The 16,260-nt window shown below is 39.5% G+C and overlaps 2 protein-coding genes across 2 annotated transcripts; one reads left to right on the top strand and one right to left on the bottom strand.

Moving 5' to 3' along the window:
- The first annotated feature begins 10,259 nt into the window (after nt 1–10,259).
- Nucleotides 10,260–11,586, top strand: LOC105218934 (uncharacterized). Its single transcript, XM_011194807.3, has one exon. It carries the CDS (start codon nt 10,450–10,452, stop codon nt 10,978–10,980), a length of 531 nt encoding a protein of 176 aa, XP_011193109.1. The 5' UTR covers nt 10,260–10,449; the 3' UTR covers nt 10,981–11,586.
- On the bottom strand, nt 11,452–16,245 carry LOC105218933 (uncharacterized). The gene is made up of 5 exons (XM_011194806.3): nt 15,983–16,245; nt 15,242–15,927; nt 12,356–14,017; nt 11,757–12,289; nt 11,452–11,705 (listed from the first exon to the last, which is right to left on the bottom strand). Exons 1-5 carry the CDS (start codon nt 16,122–16,124, stop codon nt 11,633–11,635), a joined length of 3,096 nt encoding a protein of 1,031 aa, XP_011193108.2. The 5' UTR covers nt 16,125–16,245; the 3' UTR covers nt 11,452–11,632.
- Between the last annotated feature and the right edge of the window lie 15 nt (nt 16,246–16,260).

A 16,260-nucleotide genomic window follows, 5' to 3' on the forward strand; every position in this document is an offset into this window, starting at 1 on the left:
TTACGTACAGCTGCAACCGAAACCATTGGTTTTCGGAAAAGTCAAAAAAACAGCTGGTATGATGAGGATTGTCGTCTCGCAGTGGAGAGAAAACAGACTGCCTACCTCGCAATGTTGCGATCGACCGCAACACGAGCGGGATGGGAAAGATACCGAGAGCTGAAGAGGGAAGCGAGACGCATTTGCAGACAAAAAAAGAAAGAGGCCGAAATGCGTGAGTATAAAGAGCTTGACAAGCTGGCCGACAGGGGTAATGCTCGAAAATTTTACGAAAAGATCCGGCGACTAACTGAAGGTTTCAAGACCGGAGCAAACTCCTGTAGGACCCCCAGAGGTGATCTAGTTATTGATGACCAGAGTATACTGAGTTTGTGGAGGGAACACTTCTCCAGCCTGCTGAATGGCAGTGAAAGTACAACACCAGGAGATGGCAAACCCGATTCCCCAATCGACGACGATGGAGCAGATGTTCCATTGCCCGACCGTGAAGAAATTCGAATGGCAATTACCCGCTTGAAGAACAATAAGGCGGCGGGTGCCGATGGATTACCGGCCGAGCTATTCAAATACGGCGGCGAAGAGCTGATAAGGTGCTTGCATCAGCTTCTTTGCAGAATATGGTCGCAAGAAAGCATGCCTGACGATTGGAATCTCAGTGTACTCTGCCCAATACACAAAAAGGGAGACCCCACAATTTGCGCCAATTACCGTGGGATAAGCCTCCTCAACATCGCGTATAAGGTTCTGTCGAGCGTATTGTGTGAAAGACTAAAGCGCACCGTCAACAAACTGATTGGACCTTATCAGTGTGGCTTTAGACCTGGAAAATCAACAACAGACCATCATCATGCGCCAAATTTTGGAGAAGACCCGTGAAAATAGGATCGACACACACCATCTCTTTGTCGACTTTAAAGCTGCTTTCGACAGCACGAAAAGGAGCTGCCTTTATGCCGCGATGTCTGAATTTGGTATCCCCGCAAAACTAATACGGCTGTGTAAGCTGACGGTGAACAACACCAAAAGCTCCGTCAGGATTGGGAAGGACCTCTCCGAGCCGTTCGATTCCAGACGAGGTTTCAGACAAGGTGACTCACTCTCGTGTGATTTCTTTAACCTGATGCTGGAGAAAATAATACGATCTGCAGAGCTAAACAGAGAAGGTACAATATTCTATAAGAGTGTACAGCTACTGGCGTACGCCGATGATATCGATATCATTGGAAACAACAGACGCGCCGTTAGTTCTGCTTTCTCCAGACTGGATAAGGAAGCGAAGCGTATGGGTCTGGTGGTGAACGAGGACAAGACGAAATATCTCCTGTCGTCAAACAAAAAGTCAGCGCATTCGCGTCTTGATTTTAATTGATCAATTAATTTGGCTGTCTAAAACCGCTATTAAAATAAAAATTTATAACTAAAACTTAAATCTAAAAAAATATATCTAGAGCCTAGTTCACTTTTGCTACGTAATTTTGTACCAGTTCACCAATTTCCTTATCCTCTCAATAGCTTCTTCGCGTTCAAAAGCGCGCCGTTTATTCCTCGCTTTGGCAGTTTGGCGCCAATTGGTTATACCAAGTGAAGCCAGGTCCTTCTCCACCTGGTCCTTCCAACGGAGTGGAGGTCTCCCTCTTCCTCGGCCTCCTCCAGCGGGTACTGCATCGAACATATTCAGAGCTGGATAATTTTCGTCTATTCGAACAACATGACATAGCCAGCGTAGCCGCTGTCTCTTTATTCGCTGAACTATGTCTACGTCGTCGAATAACACATCCCTTTATTCCTTATTTTTCTTCTTTCGTCTTCTTCTTCTTATTTTCTCCAGCATCAGGTTAAAGAACTCACACGATAGTGAGTCACCTTCTCTGAAACCTCGTTTGGTATCGAACGGCTCGGAGAGGTCGTTCCCGATCCTGACGAAGCTTTTGGTGGTGGCAACTTCTTTTCGTGTTGTCGCAGCGGCTTTTAAATCGACAAATATATGGTGTATGTCGATCCTCTTTTCACGTGTCTTTTCCAAGATTTGTCGCATTGTGAATATCTGGTCAGTTGTAGATTTTCCAGATCTAAAGCCACACTGATAAGGTTCAATCAGTTTGTTGAGGGTGGGTTTTAGTCTCTCACATAGTACGCTCGATAGAACCTTATGCGCGATGTTGAGGAGGCTTATCCCACGGTAATTGGCGCAGAATCGTCGGGCGTGTTTTATTCCGACCATATTCAAAAAAGAAACTGATGCATGCACCTTATCAGACTTATTTGAATAGCTTGGCCAACACTCCAGCGGGTAATTGCTATTCGATTTTATTTTCTTTCTTCACAGTCGGGTAATGGAACATCAGTTCCATCGTCATCAATTGAGGAATCGGGTTCGCCATCTCCTGGTGTTGTACTTTCACTGCCATTCAGCAGTTCGCAGAAATGTTCCCTCGACAAACTCAGTGTACTCCACTTGGTCACCTCTGGGGGTCCTACAGCAGCACACTGCGGTCTTGAAACCTTCAGTTAGTCGCCGGATCTTTTCGTAGAATTTTCGAGCATTACTCCTGTCGGCCTGCTTGTCACGCTCCTCACGCATTTCGCCCTCTTTCTTTTTTTGTCTACAGTTGCGGCTCGCTTCCCCTTCAGATCCAGTTATCTATCCCATCCCGCACGTGTTGCGGTCGATCGCAACATTGCGAGGTAGGCAGTCTGTTTTATCTGCACTGCGAGACGACAATCCTCATCATACCAGTTTTTTTTTTTTGTTTTTTTTATAACTCCTTTTCGCCAATAGTTTAGGTTGCAGCTGTACGTCCCACAGTTACCTTATACCGAGTTGCTGATGAGTGTTCTCAGAGAGCAGGAGTGCAAGTAGTAGAAAATCGTTCGGCTGTCTGTTGACGTGTGCGCTTTGCTGCACAGAGGCGGGTCCGTATCTTTACTGCTACAAGATAGTGGTCCGGGCCCCGGCCAAGTCGATCAGCCTCAGGCCGTTTGGCGATGTTTCGTCATGGAGGCTGAATTTTCCGACTGATTTAAATATACGAAAATTGCAGTTTAATATATTGTTTTAGTAATTCTTTGTTAAAAAATTAAAAACCAGCACAAAACATTTCAAATCCAATAAATTCTTCCAAAATGGACCAAATCTGACACTTATTATTTGGTGCTGATAAATAATTTTTAGTTTTTATATATAAAATTCAACATTTTTTCAATTTGCACATTTCTTTTGAATTTTTCAAGTTTTATTTTTAATTCTGGTTAGATGTTATTTGATTTTTTTCTCTTTCTTTATATGTCTTCTTCATGTTGTTCGTTAAACCGAGTCCTTACAAATCACCGATGTTCGTTATTTAAGGTACTCAATGTAACAAGTTTGCTTGTTCGTTATAAGCGGTTTTCGTTAAAACGAATATTCGTTATTTCGGAAAACTACTGTATATTAAATATATTATTTTACATATAGATATATATAACAATGTTAGTTTATTTTATATTTCAAAGGTTTTTATGGAATAAATAATGAGGTAGACATTTATTAAATATGTGTGCATGTCCTTTAATATCAAATATAAACAAAATATCTACAAATTACATACATATATGTATAAATCTATACAAGTCGTTTACGCATTGTATATAAGCGAATCTGTAAGCGTACATTTACTAACATTGAAATTAATACAATTTTTCTCAGTTAACACTGAAAATACTCAAATCTGTTATTTTTGAGCCCTCTGATGTTAAGCTGTGGTGAAACTCGCTTATAGAAACGAGTACCCCTTCGAAAAGCGGACCAGTGTGACAATTGGCACGAACCTTCTCTATATTATACGTTCTCTGCAGCCGGTTTCACGAAACAAATTTAAGTGAAAAATAATTAATTTCAGTTTCACCATTTGACTTAATTTTTATTTAAATGGTCACGCTTTGCCATTTAAATACTGTCATATGTAACTATAGTTACGCTTTTCTATCAGCTGAATTCCCATTTGCTTACCATTATGACAAAGAAATACAATTTATTTGTTTACATAAATCAGCTGTTATTCTTACTAACATCCCTGCCTTTCAATTTTTGGGTGCCTAATGTCAAGTTCTGACTGTCATTCACTTGGGAGTGGCCAGGAACGATTCTTTTACATGTGGCTCAAGCAGCTCACGACTTCCGGTCTTAGACCAAGTATCCTCTGGGTAGCCAACAGACATCCGTTTGGAGGTGAGCTAAAGTGAGAAGGCGAAACCCGCCTATGCGGTTGTGCGTAGGGTTTGGGACCCACCACATAAAAACACCCCCCAATGAAAAAGAAAAAACAGCCTCGGATGAGAGACCCCAATTTTGATGACGACCACTGCAAACGTTTAAAGGACTACGAAATAAGAGCATGCACCTGGAATGTCCGGACCCTTAATTGGGAAGGTGCCTCTGCCCAGCTGGTTGATGTCCTCGTAAGAGTAAAGGCTGACATCACCGCAATCCAAGAAATGCGATGGACGGGACAAGGACGGAAGAAGGTGGGTCCTTGTGACATCTACTACAGCGGCTATATAAAGGAGCGCAAATTCGGTGTGGGATTCGTGGTGGGAGAGAGACTCCGTCATCGAGTCCTGGCATTAACTCCGGTGGATGAACGTCTAGCCACAATCCGCATCAAAGCGAGGTTCTTCAACATATCGCTGATTTGCGCCCACGCCCCGACGGAAGAGAAGGACGAAGTGATCAAAGATACCTTCTATGAGCGCCTAGAACGTACCTATGAGCGCTGCCCCCGCCACGATGTCAAAATCGTGCTTGGCGATTTCAACGCTAGGGTGGGTAAAGAAGGTGTCTTTGGCACAACAGTCGGAAAATTCAGCCTCCATGACGAAACATCACCAAACGGTCTGAGGCTGATCGTCTTCGCCGGGGCCCGAAATATGGTCGTCTGTAGTACTAGATTCCAGCATAAGAAAATCCATCAAGCTACTTGGCTGTCCCCGGATCGAATCACTCGCAACCAGATCGATCATGTTGTGATAGATGGACGACATGTCTCCAGTGTTTTTGATGTGCGTACGCTTCGTGGTCCCAACATCGACTCGGACCAATATCTTGTAGCAGCTAAGATACGCACCCGCCGTATGTAGAAAATCGCACACGTCAACAAACACAAGGAAGGTTCGATATCGAGAAGCTGCAATCACAACCGACAGCCGAACGATTTTCTACTCGACTTGCACTCCTGCTCTCTGAGAGCGCTCATCAACATCTCGGTATAAGGGAGCTGTGGGACGGCATATCAAACTCCTTACGTACAGCTGCAACCGAAACCATTGGTTTTCGGAAAAGTCAAAAAAACAGCTGGTATGATGAGGATTGTCGTCTCGCAGTGGAGAGAAAACAGACTGCCTACCTCGCAATGTTGCGATCGACCGCAACACGAGCGGGATGGGAAAGATACCGAGAGCTGAAGAGGGAAGCGAGACGCATTTGCAGACAAAAAAAGAAAGAGGCCGAAATGCGTGAGTATAAAGAGCTTGACAAGCTGGCCGACAGGGGTAATGCTCGAAAATTTTACGAAAAGATCCGGCGACTAACTGAAGGTTTCAAGACCGGAGCAAACTCCTGTAGGACCCCCAGAGGTGATCTAGTTATTGATGACCAGAGTATACTGAGTTTGTGGAGGGAACACTTCTCCAGCCTGCTGAATGGCAGTGAAAGTACAACACCAGGAGATGGCAAACCCGATTCCCCAATCGACGACGATGGAGCAGATGTTCCATTGCCCGACCGTGAAGAAATTCGAATGGCAATTACCCGCTTGAAGAACAATAAGGCGGCGGGTGCCGATGGATTACCGGCCGAGCTATTCAAATACGGCGGCGAAGAGCTGATAAGGTGCTTGCATCAGCTTCTTTGCAGAATATGGTCGCAAGAAAGCATGCCTGACGATTGGAATCTCAGTGTACTCTGCCCAATACACAAAAAGGGAGACCCCACAATTTGCGCCAATTACCGTGGGATAAGCCTCCTCAACATCGCGTATAAGGTTCTGTCGAGCGTATTGTGTGAAAGACTAAAGCGCACCGTCAACAAACTGATTGGACCTTATCAGTGTGGCTTTAGACCTGGAAAATCAACAACAGACCATCATCATGCGCCAAATTTTGGAGAAGACCCGTGAAAATAGGATCGACACACACCATCTCTTTGTCGACTTTAAAGCTGCTTTCGACAGCACGAAAAGGAGCTGCCTTTATGCCGCGATGTCTGAATTTGGTATCCCCGCAAAACTAATACGGCTGTGTAAGCTGACGGTGAACAACACCAAAAGCTCCGTCAGGATTGGGAAGGACCTCTCCGAGCCGTTCGATTCCAGACGAGGTTTCAGACAAGGTGACTCACTCTCGTGTGATTTCTTTAACCTGATGCTGGAGAAAATAATACGATCTGCAGAGCTAAACAGAGAAGGTACAATATTCTATAAGAGTGTACAGCTACTGGCGTACGCCGATGATATCGATATCATTGGAAACAACAGACGCGCCGTTAGTTCTGCTTTCTCCAGACTGGATAAGGAAGCGAAGCGTATGGGTCTGGTGGTGAACGAGGACAAGACGAAATATCTCCTGTCGTCAAACAAAAAGTCAGCGCATTCGCGTCTTGATTTTAATTGATCAATTAATTTGGCTGTCTAAAACCGCTATTAAAATAAAAATTTATAACTAAAACTTAAATCTAAAAAAATATATCTAGAGCCTAGTTCACTTTTGCTACGTAATTTTGTACCAGTTCACCAATTTCCTTATCCTCTCAATAGCTTCTTCGCGTTCAAAAGCGCGCCGTTTATTCCTCGCTTTGGCAGTTTGGCGCCAATTGGTTATACCAAGTGAAGCCAGGTCCTTCTCCACCTGGTCCTTCCAACGGAGTGGAGGTCTCCCTCTTCCTCGGCCTCCTCCAGCGGGTACTGCATCGAACATATTCAGAGCTGGATAATTTTCGTCTATTCGAACAACATGACATAGCCAGCGTAGCCGCTGTCTCTTTATTCGCTGAACTATGTCTACGTCGTCGAATAACACATCCCTTTATTCCTTATTTTTCTTCTTTCGTCTTCTTCTTCTTATTTTCTCCAGCATCAGGTTAAAGAACTCACACGATAGTGAGTCACCTTCTCTGAAACCTCGTTTGGTATCGAACGGCTCGGAGAGGTCGTTCCCGATCCTGACGAAGCTTTTGGTGGTGGCAACTTCTTTTCGTGTTGTCGCAGCGGCTTTTAAATCGACAAATATATGGTGTATGTCGATCCTCTTTTCACGTGTCTTTTCCAAGATTTGTCGCATTGTGAATATCTGGTCAGTTGTAGATTTTCCAGATCTAAAGCCACACTGATAAGGTTCAATCAGTTTGTTGAGGGTGGGTTTTAGTCTCTCACATAGTACGCTCGATAGAACCTTATGCGCGATGTTGAGGAGGCTTATCCCACGGTAATTGGCGCAGAATCGTCGGGCGTGTTTTATTCCGACCATATTCAAAAAAGAAACTGATGCATGCACCTTATCAGACTTATTTGAATAGCTTGGCCAACACTCCAGCGGGTAATTGCTATTCGATTTTATTTTCTTTCTTCACAATCGGGTAATGGAACATCAGTTCCATCGTCATCAATTGAGGAATCGGGTTCGCCATCTCCTGGTGTTGTACTTTCACTGCCATTCAGCAGTTCGCAGAAATGTTCCCTCGACAAACTCAGTGTACTCCACTTGGTCACCTCTGGGGGTCCTACAGCAGCACACTGCGGTCTTGAAACCTTCAGTTAGTCGCCGGATCTTTTCGTAGAATTTTCGAGCATTACTCCTGTCGGCCTGCTTGTCACGCTCCTCACGCATTTCGGCCTCTTTCTTTTTTTGTCTACAGTTGCGGCTCGCTTCCCCTTCAGATCCAGTTATCTATCCCATCCCGCACGTGTTGCGGTCGATCGCAACATTGCGAGGTAGGCAGTCTGTTTTATCTGCACTGCGAGACGACAATCCTCATCATACCAGTTTTTTTTTTTTGTTTTTTTTATAACTCCTTTTCGCCAATAGTTTAGGTTGCAGCTGTACGTCCTACAGTTACCTTATACCGAGTTGCTGATGAGTGTTCTCAGAGAGCAGGAGTGCAAGTAGTAGAAAATCGTTCGGCTGTCTGTTGACGTGTGCGCTTTGCTGCACAGAGGCGGGTCCGTATCTTTACTGCTACAAGATAGTGGTCCGGGCCCCGGCCAAGTCGATCAGCCTCAGGCCGTTTGGCGATGTTTCGTCATGGAGGCTGAATTTTCCGACTGTTGTGCCAAAGACACCTCCTTTACCCACCCTGGCGTTAAAATCGCCAAGCACGATTTTGACATCGTGGCGGGGGCAGCGCTCATAGGTACGTTGTAGTCGCTCATAGAAAGCATCTTTGGTCACATCGTCCTTCTCTTCCGTTGGGGCGTGGGCGCAAATAAGCGATATGTTGAAGAACCTCGCTTTTATGCGGATTGTGGCTAGACGTTCATCCACCGGGGTGAATGCCACGACTCGGCGACGGAGTCTCTCTCCCACCACAAATCCAACACCAAATGTGCGCTCCTTTATATGGCCGCTGTAGTAGATGTCACAAGGACCCACCTTCTTCCGTCCTTGTCCCGTCCATCGAATTACTTGGATTGCGGGGATATCAGTCTTTATTCTTACGAGGACATCAACCAGCTGGGCAGAGGCACCTTCCCAATTAAGGGTCGGGACATTCAGGTGCATGCCCTTAAATCGTAATCCTTAATACCTTTGCAGTGGTCGTCATCAAAATTGGGTCTCTCATCCGAGGCTGTTGTTTCGTTTTCATTGGGGGAGTTTTTTATGTGGTAGGCCACTCTCAGGTGAATGACAGTCAGAAACTTTATTCACTTTCGTGAATTTCTACATATGACTCCATCCTCCAATATCTTCTCTTGCACTAATAATAGCATCAAGCGACCAACGCAGTGCTATATTTTGCTACCTAATTTTAAAATTAAATTTTTTTGATTCGATTTTGTACTTTCTCGAACCTTTTTCATAGTTAGTTCCAAAGGTATGATTTTCATAACAAACTAAAAACTCCGTTCACAATGTTTTATCCTTTTCCGTGGAGTTTTCCTTATTCACGGTACGATCGCATCACTATGCCAAAAATAAACTTAAACTTGCTCAGTTATCGTAATATATCGCATAAATTTATTGTGCAATAGTTCAGACTTGAGAAAAATATCAAACTTATGCTTTAAGCACAATAACTGCGCATTTTTGCACAAACACAATGTGGTATTCGTGGCTTAAATATTACAGTCATTTAATAGCGTTTTTAGACAGAAGCAAATTGATCAATTTAGCGGCCTCTGCTCGACTTGAGCGCTTATTAATATCGATTTACCATACAAAATTAAATCTCCATTTATTTTAAATTGAATTTAAATCGAATTTAAAATCAAATGTAACTCCGACAAAGACGTACGATATACGTCCTTTGTCTGTGATTGGCTGAATTATTTGATAAAATAGCATTAATACTACTAGACGGTAGATGGCGCTGCTGAAAAATAATAATCAGTTGATGAAGTTACCAACTTCTTATGAAAAGCAAAAACAAAAATGCATAATAGCTGATCGTAAATCGAGTAGCCGGCAGTATAAACAGCAAAAAAGGGTTTCTCAAATTAAATTTAAATTGATCAATTTATTTGGCTGTCTAAAAACGCTATTAAATCGAATATTTGATTGATTGACAAATTTTTTCGCGTAAAACTACTTTCTTCATTGGCGGCCTTCAGCCGCGCTTCAAAAAATGACCTTGTTCGAGCCAACACCGGGGGTTATCAAAGAGATGGAAATGGAAAGTTCTGTCGTTTACTCTAAAACTCTATATTGAGTTCGATCACTGGATTGTCAGATAAAAGTCACACTTTAATGGTTATACACTAATCTTTATTTCTAATTTCTTATAACTTAACACTTTATTACTTCTACTCTTCTTCACAACTCTAACTTATAACTTGTTTACACATTATTCTTAGAATTGTCCTTACTCGACAACTCTCTTATTAGAACTGAGTCTTGCTGCCAGTCCGGCAACCCTTATATAGTCGATTGTGAGCGATACATCGGCACTCGAACATTCTGGCAACTACGAATATCGATGTCTAGATACATCTGGAAATTTATCGATTTCGATTGTCAATTCTAGTTTGTTTTGGTGCCATTTTTGTTACAATACTATTGGGTGATTCCTGAATCTGGCACCGCTATTAGCTAGCTGTCAACTCAAAAGTGTAATTGACAGTTCAAGGGTTTTGAAGTGTTTGATTTAAAAGTTACTTTTGTATTTGTGTATTCGTATTAATGATTTGCTCTAACTTTTAGAAAAAAGCGATTATAAATGATTGCAACAATATTTATGGAACCGAACTGCTAATTGATTCTAGTATGGATATCTCGGGATCCCAAAAAAACTCTTCTCAATTTCAGTGCTCACAATCTTCTTTATCAACGGAAGAAGATTTATCATTTTCATCTGCGATTGATAGAGAATTGGATTCACTTGTATTAGGGGATGAGCTTCCTGCGTTTGAAATTAGACTTGTATCACCGCTTGGCAGAACACCTTCGCCAATAGACACCTATCCAGAAGATTTTCGAACACCTCTTCGGCACCCAAAGTTAGATGATGATGGTGAATGCTTAAGCTCCGATTTTGTAACTCTTCAAGAAATCAACTCATTGATAAGTCCGCCTGCTGATGACGAAGAAAGTAAAGCAGTGAGTCGTTGCAATAGCCTAGAAACAATATTTGAAGGCGTATTCTTAAATACACCGCCCAAGAAACGGAATAATGTACGAACCAATCCAATGCGGGGAAATCTTTTTGAGAAAATTGTTGTTAATCGGATGTGCAGTGGAAAGGAAAACAAATTACCAAATGGCGGGACAGTCTGTGAAAATAGTAACCCCAGATGAGCATAATCCTCGCACGTTTAAAATAAATACAAGAATTTCTATAATACAATCCGATATTAAGAATTTAATATATACTTATTTTAAAATAAAATTATTTTAATCCAATACAATAATAATACTCTAAAAGACAAATATTAAAAAAAGATAAAGGTTTAAATTTTTTATATATACGTAGCTGCTTTAAATTAAAATTAAATGGATTTGAGACAATATTATTTAACTTCAGAGTAGCAAACTATTAAATACTTAGCGGTGTACTAATCTAGAAACTTCATTTGTATAAAATATACAGCGAAACAAAATTATGTAAATCCACATACTGTAAGTAGTATCAATTTTTATTTTGCCCAAGATTAAATATTAGTATTATTTAAAATCAATAAAACTGATCTTCATCTTTTATAAATATAATATATATCATCAAAAATCACATTTTTACATAGCACCATTTTTATTTTGCACATGTACATATATATGGGTACTTAATTAAGTTTATTTACTGAATTCTTATTGTAACATAACAATGTGTAAAAAAATATTTATACGTAGTAACATTCTTATTGATAGAATACATATAAATACGTATTAAAAACTTTTAGTTTAAAATATAGAATGATTGCGTCAGGAATTTCTCACACTCTCCCAGGTTACATTAAATGTTTTTGGAGTGTTTTGAAGCGGAAAATATTTTCACTTTCAGTAATCCTGGATTTACTTCGCTCCACCTGTTAACGAAATTCAAATGAAATAATGTACGAGTATCATTTGCTGCTTACCTTAGATTGCGCTCTTTTAAACGGGTTTTAACTTTATTTTTAATTGTGGACACACCGCCCGTACTATGTAGCCCACGGCCAGTTATTATGAATATGTGTTTATAACTTCGAGAGATGGTGCGCAATCCTGTAATATGTCGATCTAAAAATATATCCAAACAGCTGATAGCCTCCAACACATGCAAATAATGCAAGTCCAAAAGTTCTGGGTTATTTTGAGTATATTTGTGAACATCCATAATGCAATTGGCGGCACGATGATTGTACATATCCAATTTCATTTTGTGTAAGTTGGCAATTTGTGAGTAATAAACTGCGACCGCGCTGTAACCCTTTTGAATCGCTTCTTTTGCTTTTTGATAGCATTCAGCTTTTAGCTGACAGTGATGTGCTGCGAGGTTTCGCATTTCTTCAAAATCATGCAAGGCCATTCGTTTTGCTTCCTCCGGCTGCAGAGACACTTTAATAACGCGTTCTTCATTAGCTGCGCTAATGCCACTGTTGTTCTTGTTGTTTTGTTGTTCACTTTTTACCTATAGATGAATAAAAAAATGTAAATATAATGAATATAAAAAGAAAACTAAAATTAACAACGATACCTTTTCTTGCTCTTCTAAGGTACAATCTACCAATTTCTTATGTAATTCTGAAACATGTTGGTCTTCTAAAGGCTGAGTGGTTTTATTAAGTACTTTGACTGTTTCGTCGTAGTTGTTATTATGGGCTGATAAAATTTCAGCCAGAGTTTCTCGTGGAATGTTTGGAAATATTTCGCATAGTTTCATTTGGGTTAGGTGTGAGGCCAAGTCGCTTGGTGTATATTGTTCTTGTATGTTTTGTGTTCTTTGCTTTTCTAGTTCTTGATCATTTTTGTAAATTTGCCAAGCATATTCCATATCTAGTAACTCTTGAATATTTTCAGGCGACTCCTTAACATTTTCATACTTAGGATTTTTTAGTAGGCGGGCAAAATGAGCATCTTCACTCATTATTTTTTGTCTTTGCTCTTCAAGCTGATTATACGCTGATTCTATCCAAAGCATGTAAAGTTCCTTAGCTAGTGTGCGGGGCATGAATACATTTGAAACTGGATTATCGGGTAGCTTTTCCACTAGTGACGTCATTTCAGCTTGGAATATTTGCCTCAATTGTTTCACCAAATCTTCTCCTAGATTGACTTCAATTATTTCATTTGTTTCGGAATTAAACTCATCGTCATCTACAGACTCGCCTTCGATTGGGGGTTCCGTCTGAACTTCAGTGCTTGCATAGTATTTTTGTGGAGGATTTCGGTATTTTTCCCGCATTTCACGCAGTTTTCGAACATGAGGCGAAAATTGTTCTCCGTTAAGTACAAAACGATTTGCTAATATTTCGGATATTTCTTGCATTTCAGGATTTAACCGTTGATTTGTACGCGTAGCCCGCGTTCGTTGTCTTTGTGGTTTTGATCCTGTTCCCAAGGAAGGTGGTGTAGGTATTGGTGTTATCGCTTCAGTGCTATTATTTGGCATTAACGTGCAATTACATCTGAAATCATCTGCTATATCAGGTACATGCTGCGTATCACGACTGCTGGGTGGAGTCAAAAGTTCGTCCTCTCTTAAAAGAAGATCAACGGTCCAGTCTATATCGCCTCCACATTTTACAAACAAATCCCAAAGGCTAGCCAACTCTTTATTCGGATATATTTGCCGTAAAGATGCAAATTCTTTATTTTCATTTCGACAGCCGATACTATGACGTTCGAATATTGGCGATTGCTTTAAATCATCATCTTCCTGCACTTTGTCACTTTGAGGTTTGTTAGAGTCGTAAACGCCTTCGCGTAGTAAGTCTAAAAGAGATTTTTCTTGGCATCCCTTATCTTTGGTTGTTTCATGATTCACATACATATTTGGTTCTGTATTCCAAAATTTGTTTATTTCTTGTTCATGAGGCTGCCAAGCGACTGCTTCATTAGTATTGACTACGTTGATTTCATTTGTTTTTTCATTTTCTGTTTGAGGTTTTAATTCAAATGTAGAGTTTTTCTTTTTGGGTTTGTCCCTTTGTTGTTTTGGAGCGTTTACTTCGATAGATTGCGAGGTATTTTCCGAAACAGTTGATGAAACTGTATTGATGTCGTCTTGCGAATGACTTTTTTCAGGTTTATATATTTGAAATACTTCATCTGTTTCGACATCTTTTTGTGTAAGCGTTACTGGCGGCATTGACCGCATTTGTGGCAATGAAACTCTGTATTTTGTCGTCTTTAACATCTGCAAAGTAAAAATATATCTGCAATTAGTTCAAATTTTAACTTTTACTTTTGGGCATGTACATATATATATATATCTGTTCCAAGAAGTTTTGTGAGTTCTTTTTTATCATTAAATGTAGATTGTTATACTCGTTGTAGCTTTTTTTAATATTTTTTAATGTTATTCAATCATTAAAAAAAAAGAAATAATAATCATTCAGCATTTTAGCATTTAGCTTCGCAGTTACGTGTGTCCAAATTTAACAGAAATTGTATTTGTTTACTGTAGTTTCAGATTATTCGCCACTTACATACATAAATATTTATAATATCAAATCTGTTTAGCTTCTGCATTTATAAGTACATATACATATATATATATATATATATATATTTATACAGTGAAACTTCTCAATATCAATATCTATATCAATAGATATATAAATACATTTATTTCTATATTAAAAATTAATTATAAATATATTACTTATATATACATATATATAGATGGCCGGGCCACGCATTGCTGTGAATAAGGTTATCTATTTGATAAAGTGAAATTATTTAGTAACTAATTATTTAACTACTTTCAAAGTTTTCCGTCAGCTTTAGTTTGCGATAAATATACAAAACTCACTTTTCTCGCCAATTTATCAAACTATTAATTCCGTACCTAGATCATGTGTTCCTAATTTTATAACTTCAATTACATTTTTATTATATCCCTTTTTGTTTAACTACTATTTTTTAGTCGTTGCAGAAGTCCAATTTTTGCAATCAAGAGTACCAACCTTCTCATCGTATCAATGTTTAAGTTTGAGCTAAGTTATATAAGGATATCAAACATATCAAATTATCGCTTGACCAAATGGCCGATCGGATAGACGGATGTTGAGCTGTAACCACGTCCACTTACATAAACATGTGTAAAACCTAATGTCCTTCTCTGCTGCGAATATCTGTTGCAAGTCTTATTTATGTTTAACTTATATATTTTTTATTTTTTGCATTTGTCAGGGTTTGGCTATCTACAATACAATCTCATATTGCTAATTGTAACGTGTACGAAGTTTTATTAAGACATCTAGATTTCAAATCAATGTATCGCTTTTTAGAATGGCCGAATGGGCAGTCGGATGGACATTGCGATTAAAATTTTAAATATAAACAATCCTATCTTTTAAGTTAGACCAAAAGCAAAATTTCATTAAAATCGGTTCAGTAGTTACATATATATTCTCACCTTCAATAAATCATTCACTGTGCCTTTCTCAAAGTTATTTAGCATTATCTTTATTTTTTCAGTAGGAACCCCATGGCCATTTTTAACAGTCAGTTTGGCCGCTGAGTAACGCCAAGATGTTCTAGGTTCAAAAATCTCAATAATATATCCATTTTGTACAGCAGTTTGTACGTATGGCATCATTTCCCATAGCTTTATGTTTGTGTTATCTACAAAAATTGGACTCCAACCAGACTTAGCACGTTCAGCCACTTGTCGTTGATTAAATTCATGAGCTTTATCTAAAAGGGCTGGTTGATATTTATATACACCAGAAGAATTGTAAAAGAAGTTATCGGAACTAAAAATGAAATCATTTAAAGTATACTGATCGTTCATTGACACATAACGTTCTACAAAGCTCTTCGCCAAGTAGGTTTTGCCACTTCCAGGTGCGCCTCTCATAAGCACCATAACTTTTGAGCAATCTGTTATCAATTTAGCAATACGTAGTTCTACGAAATTAGATGTGTTGTTTTGAGTTTTACTCGTATTCATCGTATAATTATTATATTGTCGTTTCGGACCCGTATCTTTATTGGCTAAAAACATGTTTTGCTTTGGAACTGCCCCACTACGAAGTTTTCTTTGGTTTTCATTGTTGTTGTTGCTATTTGCCTTTATCAAGAAGTCGACACATAGATCAACTGCAAAATTAATATTTCAGTAATATTAGCAACATTTAATTTTTATTTAAATTACCATCCCAAGCTTGTGATTCACAAATTCTTCGCATTTGAGGGCTCGGAGAACAATTAAATATATCTCCCAATTGCTTCATTACATTTTGTTTTTCTTCTTCTGTTAATTGCGCATTTTTTGATACAAGCCCCGAGTTTGGCATTTTTATCAACTATTTCCTCCAGAATTCCCGCTATAACTACGATAATAATACATGCATTTGCAAATGAGACACAAATAAATGTTGGCAGAAAATGGTTACAAAATCAAATATTAAAAACAATAACAGTATTGCCATA

Source organism: Zeugodacus cucurbitae, chromosome 4 (genome assembly GCF_028554725.1).
Source record: "Zeugodacus cucurbitae isolate PBARC_wt_2022May chromosome 4, idZeuCucr1.2, whole genome shotgun sequence".
NCBI classification, from domain to species: domain Eukaryota; kingdom Metazoa; phylum Arthropoda; class Insecta; order Diptera; family Tephritidae; genus Zeugodacus; species Zeugodacus cucurbitae.

Bases quoted from the DNA above. Each gene is read 5' to 3' on its own strand.
- LOC105218934 (XM_011194807.3), top strand. From the start codon at position 10,450: ATGGATATCTCGGGATCCCAAAAAAACTCTTCTCAATTTCAGTGCTCA.
- LOC105218933 (XM_011194806.3), bottom strand. From the start codon at position 16,124: ATGCCAAACTCGGGGCTTGTATCAAAAAATGCGCAATTAACAGAAGAA. The intron at 15,928-15,982 runs GTAATTTAAATA...TTAATTTTGCAG, and splicing joins TGAATCACAAGCTTGGGATG to TTGATCTATGTGTCGACTTC. The intron at 12,290-12,355 runs GTATCGTTGTTA...ATTCATCTATAG, and splicing joins CCTTAGAAGAGCAAGAAAAG to GTAAAAAGTGAACAACAAAA.